Source organism: Peromyscus eremicus, chromosome 10 (assembly GCF_949786415.1).
Source record: "Peromyscus eremicus chromosome 10, PerEre_H2_v1, whole genome shotgun sequence".
In the NCBI taxonomy this organism is placed as follows: Eukaryota; Metazoa; Chordata; class Mammalia; order Rodentia; family Cricetidae; genus Peromyscus; species Peromyscus eremicus.
Window position 1 is genome coordinate 96,603,846 of NC_081426.1, and position 6,683 is coordinate 96,610,528.

Sequence of the window (6,683 nt, forward strand, 5' to 3'; positions counted from 1 at the left end):
CCCAGACTTCACGTATCTGACCTGGCCTCAAACGTCACAAGAGACCATGTGTAGTGTTACTTCATGTCATCCTTCTAAGGCAATGCATGAAGATGCAGGTATTAGTGTCCACTGATTCTGTAATAAAACATGGATTGCTTGGCAGTTTCTTTGCCGAAGTTCATGCCATGTCCTAGCCCCTTAAAATTAAGTTCCTACCCCTAAGGACAGTGAGCGTCTGCTGAACAAATAATGCCTTACAAATAGGATTTAGCATGTAAAAATACTAAGATGTATTTGTGTCTAATTTTGGAAGAAAGGCCAAAAAGTGACTTATTTACTAAGTAACATAAAGAATCAGCTTGAACAACTACTTAAAGCTTCAGGACAGAAGAGTGGACATGAACGAAAGCTGCTGTGAGTTGGAGTGTGGAGTGGGCTGGCAGCAGCCTCATGATCCTCACTCTATGCCAAGTTCCCTGAGAACTGATCTTTATACGAAACTGACTTCAACAACAGTGGGATTCCTTTTCTCCAGTAAGCTTTAAAAGTGAAACTTTGCTACCCCACATCTCATACTCACCTCTGTAAAAGTGGAGCTAACAACATTTATGGACTTGGGAGTTAGGAACACCAAATCTTGAAGCATTCATCTAATTCATTGGTCTTGTGGAAGAGGCTACTTTGCCCAGGTCTGGGGAAAGCCCCCCTCTTCCTCATCCCAGGTTCCCCTGCTTCCCTGGTCAGACAATATGCACAAATGTCATAATGCTCTGCCTTCCCTGGCCTCTGGTCTTGCCCACCCCAGTCTTCATGCAAAACTTCCATTTCAAGAAAAATCTGAAATGAAAAGAGGCCACTGACCTTGATAGACTATTTGAAAGACTCATGAGGCATCTAACATTTTGAGCTATGCAAAATGAGAGACTAAAACACCTTAGGAAAAAAACAAAAGTCCAATGAGGACTAACTTGGTGCATCTATGCAGCCTATAGATTCAATCCACTCAGGCTGCTTGTGCTCATCCACAAGGCTCCTGAGTGGACCCAGGAGAGTGGCCTATACCCACCTGTGAGGTCTCTGCTGTCAGCTGGAAACACCTGGCAATATCACATGCTTGGATTTGAGTAGATAGGAGAAAGCATCTTAAGTCAGTTTATGCTGCCGTTTGTAACATTTCTGCTTAGGCTGATGGCCAGTTGGCTACTAACGTAGCACAGGAGGGCTGGACTGAATAGACCAACAGCAGGACCAGCAAATCAGGCCTAGCTTTTTTTTCACCTTGCCCCAAGATATCAAAGGTCTGATAAAAGTGAAAACCAAGAAAGCTAGCCATGAGTGATGGCTTTTCCTTGGGTGGCTTCAATATAGTTGTGAGGACTGACTCTTTGATCAGATCCTCAAGCTTCAAAGGAAATGTCCAAGCATAGGTAAGGCCAGTTCTCACCACCATAGATTGGCTCATGGCTGGTGATGGACCTCGCTGCTCTTCATGGAAATGGGATTGGGGTACCCTCCTCCTCTAGTGCCCTTGCTGTAGAGGGCAGCTTGCTAGGTCCCACCTGGGGTAAGATGCCTACAGTCACCAAAGATACAGGGGAGTGCTGGGCAGGGCATTTGGGAGTTGAGGAAAGGTGCCATCACACAGCCTGCAACTGGGAACTGTGCCCCCTCCTTAGACAGGGGGCTTCTTCACAGAAGTATCCTTTTGCACATCGAAGACACTACCCAGGATTCCATGACTCTTCTGGCCTCTGATGATTGGTATGGTTATTTATACACACAGAGGAGATGCTCCCCTCCTCCACATGACGGAGGCACACCTTTTGGGCCAGGGCTTTGCTCCCAGCTGGCCTGTGAGTCGCTACCTGCCTGGTCTCACTAGTCCAGGCACATGAAAGTCGGATCACCTTTTTCCAAGACTTAGAGCCTGCTTGACTTCCAGCCAGCCCACCAGAAGGATGGAGACACTCTGGTCATAGAGAACTCATTTCATTTGTGTGTAAATGGTTACACGCATATTAAACTCACTTAAAGTTATGTCCTTCACATTCATTAAGGCTATTAAAGTGGTGTACTTTAAATTAAATGCTATATAATCAAAATTACCAGATTATTGAGTTAACAGGAAATTTATCTTTGCAGAAAAACTAGGACTTTGATTTTTCAAAATAGGATTAAACTGTTCATATGTATTAACCAAAAATAAAACCTACTGCTTTGCAGTAGAAACCACACAGCCAGTTTCCAAAAACAGAAATGCAGGGGTCTGGCATCAGTATCTCTACGCACAGCAGTTAGCTCAGAGACAGGTTGGACCTAGTCAACCAGCTAGCAGAACACAGCTGTTCTAACTCAGCATTTGTCTGTCCCAATTCAGCCACTCTTCCCCCATGCTGATTTGAGTGTAGACATCCTCTAGTTCCAAGCTGATGAACATTCTCCAATAACATAGCAACCAATTTAATAAAGGAACTCACCAATGTCAAATTGCAATAAATTTACCAAACATTTTCACTGTTTATGGAGAGCTTTACAGTAAGAAAGTGTCGACAGAAGCAGGCACATCCGGGTACAAAGTGTTGCTGTTGGCTGTTCTTCACTTCTGTTCCTACAGTTCCAACCGCTTTGTACTCTCAGCCGAGGTCCTCCACACGAAATTCACCTTCGATGAGCGTTCTGTTCTTGCCCATTCGACCCAGGACCTCCTAGCGCAGTCCTGGAGAACGGACTTGTCTAACAGAAGTGTGATCTGCAAGCCCGCCCCAAACATTTATTGTAAACTTTAAATGGAGTCCAGATACGAATGACATAGAGGGAGACACCTCCTCACACAGAAAGAATATCGGAGTGTCCTAGGGTCTCGCAGATCTCACAGGGCCGGGCCAGAAAAGTGCCAAGCCACGCGCAGGCACAATGCCAAGCAAAGCCTGACTGCTGCCCTTTCGGATGTCCCAGGCCGATAGGGCCTGGACTCAGCAGGCCCGGCTAGGCTCCCAAGGGCGCGCCATCTCACCGGGCGGCCGACAGCAATAGGGGTAGGAGGCGTTGAGGTCGGGGTCCGAGGGCGCGTACCCTGGCAGCTCTACCGACGGATGCCCGCCACAGCACACCTCCACGCCCGCCTCATCAAACGCATGGAAGACGCCCACGTTGATGTAGGACACAGCGTGGTGCGCCGCAAAGCTCGCGCAGTCTCCTGGGGTGGTGAAGTCGGACTCCTCCGGGGATAGGATGGAGGCCTCGCTGGGCCGTGGCTGCAGCCGCCGCCCCCTTTTGCCCCGGCGGCCACGCCGGGTCCGGGAGGCTAGAGACTGAGCGCGGAGCCCGGGTCCGCCCCGCGGCCGCGCCAAAGACCGGCTTGTCCTCCGTCGGCCGCGCCGGCCGCGCCTGGCCTGTGACGACTTGTAGTTCTTGACCAGCAGAAGGCTGAGCAGGCCCAGTAGGCACTCGAGCGAGTTGAATACAGTGGAGAGCACCAGGCCGCGCTGGTAGTCCTTCAGCTGGCGGCATTTGGCGGACGTGGCGCTGTCCAGGGTGCTGCGGGCGCGCGGCGTGCTGGAGCCCGGGGCTACAGGGCCGGGAGCCGGGCCAGGGACAGCGGCCGGCGTGCGCGGGGGCAGGCAATAGTGGGAGTACTTGCGTTCCACCAGGGACACTGTGTCGCCGTCGATCACTGCTCCTGCAAAGGCGCTGAGGACCCCGAGCATGAAGACCAGGACGCCTAGGAGCAGCAGGTTCTGGCTATTCACCCGCCCCAAGGGCCCGGCAGCCGCCCGCGTCTCTCCAGGAGAGGGCTCCGGAGCTCCCGTTGGAGATGCGGGGACCCCAAGTCCCGAGCCCGGCCCGGCCCCTGACCCGGCGAGGGGCGCCTCCCGGGGCCCGCAGCACAGCAGGGCGGCGCCGAGCAGTGAGAGGCCGGCGGCCAACAGCAACCCGGAGTAAAAGGCGCCGGCGGCCGCCCCTAGCCGGAACGGCTCCCCGCGCAGCTCAGAGCCCAGCGAGAAGCACTTGAGGCCGACGGCGGCGGCGCTGAGCGCGCAGGCGAGCAGCAGGCTGGAGGAAAGCGCGGCGCAGGCCCCGCGGACGCTCCACTTCATCCTCCGCGCCAGAGCCGGCCCGCACCCGGCGCACCCGCCGCCGCCCGCCGCCGCCCCCGCCGCCTGCGCCTCCTCCCGGCGCCGCGCGGCCGGACCGCCGGCCTCCTCTTCATCCTCCCGCGTCCTCCCGAGCTCGCGACGCCGCCGCTGGAGCCCGCATCCTCCGCCTCCCGCCGCCGCCGCGACCCTGCACCGGGAACCGAGCCGGCGCGGAAAACTGCAAGGCGCGCGCGCCCCCTCCCCAGACCGCGGCGCCGATCCCCGGACGCGCGGCACCCCCACCCGCGGCTCCGCGCGCCTCGCCCTGACACCACCCTCCGCGGCCCCCTCCCGACCCTCGGGCCCCCAGGACTCCCCTCTGGTCCTCCCCTAGGAAAGGGGCCCCTCGCCAAGTCTCCGCCTTCCCGTCCTCCCCCTGTCAATGTCGCTGTCCAGCGTCCGCCGCCTTAGGAACGCCACCCCACCTGGGCCTCCTTCTCCAGGGACCCCCTGGGCCCCACCCCCAGGACCTCCCACCTCTGGAAGCCCAGCATTTGCTTTTTCCAATCCACTCGGCGGCGGCTCGTCTCCACGCCCACCTGACTGGACCCGGAAACCTGAAGAAGTTAGCCGGGGATTTCAGCGATAGGGGTGGGTATAAGGGAGAGAGCCTGGGCGAAGAAAAGGAGAAGGGGACAATGTCCAAAAAGAATAGAGGAGGGTGAGCAGGGTATTCGGGGATGGAGGACGAAGTGTGTTTCTTTGGGAAGTGCTGGCATGTAGAGGCGTGTGTTGTGTGCATGTCTGAGGGGTATGCATAGGCCTTATAGTATAGGGTGTGGAAGAGTGGTGTGTGCGTATATATTGTGTGGTGGTGGGGAGCGGTGTGTATTCTGAGATGTGAGTAGGGCGAATACAAGGTTCAGTGTAGTGTGTGCGGTGTCCAGGCGTTCGGTGCAGGGAAGCGTGGTGTGTGTGTTATGTGGTGTATTGCAGAAGGTGTGTTACCTTGAGGTGTGTGAAGAGTATGGTAGGTACTTGGGGGTTGTGAATAAGGTGTGCAGGAGAACTGGCTGGAGATTTCTCTCCGAGGACAGAGAGCAAGGACGGGATGAAGTCTTGGGGAGAACCTCAGGTGAGTTCAGCTTTGGGTCCAGTCCCATCTCCAGATCTGGCAGAAAATTTCCTCACACACAGGTGAATGAATTTGTCCTGGCTCAAGTGCGCAAGGGAGAGATAGCTCAAATCCGGACTTGGACCTTTCCAGGCCTCCCTCCGGCAGCCCCGCCCTGGCCCGCAGTCCGGGGTGTGGATGATTCAGGCCGCCTGCGCAGCTTCTGAACCGCGGGTGGCTATGCCTGAGCCTGGGGTGGGGGGAAGCAGGGTCCGGGCGCGGGGATGGGAGAGCGGTGGAAAGAACGCGCCTGCGCGCCGGCCTTTGGCACATCAGGTTTCGGTCCGTCAAAGGCCCAGGGACTTTCCTATTTATTGCTAAAGGACCCTCCCAAAACCAAGAGCTGTATTGCCTGGGGAAGGCGCGCCCATGTGTCCCAGGCAGCGCAGGGGCCCTCGCCCACCCCTCCTAGAAGCCACTTGCAGGTGGGTGTATGGAAGCCTTCCAAAGACTCCCGGACGTATGCGTGGGTTTCACTTCGGCCCATAGCTTCAGAAAGAGCGAACCAGCCTCTCTGTATTTTTAGCAGGCGGAGCAGAATTTGAAACAGCATCCTACCGGTCCTGCGCCTGGTGAATGATGACTCGCCAGAAAGCAGAGACGCAACCCTGCCTCCGTGAGCTTGGCGTGTGGCCCAGGAGGCTCCGTGAGCCTGCGTGCGTAAGGATCGTGGCGCCCACGCTTGAGAGCAGAGCTCAGTGCAAACTTCCAATGGTTCTTCCAGTTTCCAGGGAAACGAGATTTGGATCTGCTGCATGTTGCAGAGCTACCCCTCTCCTCCCCAGAGAGAGCCCCACGAGTGGCTGGGTTTGGGGAGGAAGGGATTGAGCACACCTACTCCATGAAGGGTGAGCTCTGATCTTAAGGTGAAAGAATTGAGCAGGGCTATGGGGATTTCTTCTACCATCAGAGGACTCAGGAAGCAGCTCTATTCTGTGTTGCTTCTCCTCTAGATGGGCACTGCCACCCCTCTAACATTTCTTTAACTCACAACAGGGCCCTTGTACATGATGTTCCCACTCCTAGGGTATATTCACACTCCATGATAATCCTCACCTGACATTGCTTCCTCATTTCTCAGAATTTATTGTAATGTTTCTTAATTGACTCAGTTTAATTTGTCTGAAGCCTGTCTGATCCAGTGCTATACTGAAAGCTTTCAAGAACTTTCTTTTATTCACTTCTCACAACAAGCGGTGAGGTAAGTCCCCTGTTATCCCCAGACAGGCTTTCCATGAGTAAATCAGTGACTGCTGGAATTGGGACCCCAACCCGGGCTCTGTGCACAGGCTGTGCTCCTCCAGCTGCCTTCCGGACTCCAGCCCCTGTAGAGGATTCCCCATAGTACAGGATTTCCCTGTAGTACAAATATGTGTTCCCTACCAGGTGGGGCTGGAAATGGCAGGGTAAGGGCAGTTCCACTTGCTTTTTGGGATGGCTGTTTGTGCATG

General features: G+C 55.1%; 1 protein-coding gene across 1 annotated transcript; it reads right to left on the minus strand.

The window, feature by feature from the left end:
* Positions 1-2,954: 2,954 nt before the first annotated feature.
* Positions 2,955-4,079, minus strand: Tmem271 (transmembrane protein 271). The gene has a single exon (XM_059275025.1). It carries the CDS (start codon positions 4,077-4,079, stop codon positions 2,955-2,957), a length of 1,125 nt encoding a protein of 374 aa, XP_059131008.1.
* Between the last annotated feature and the right edge of the window lie 2,604 nt (positions 4,080-6,683).

Excerpts from the sequence above, each read along its gene's own strand:
- Tmem271 (XM_059275025.1), bottom strand. The coding sequence starts at position 4,079 with ATGAAGTGGAGCGTCCGCGGGGCCTGCGCCGCGCTTTCCTCCAGCCTG.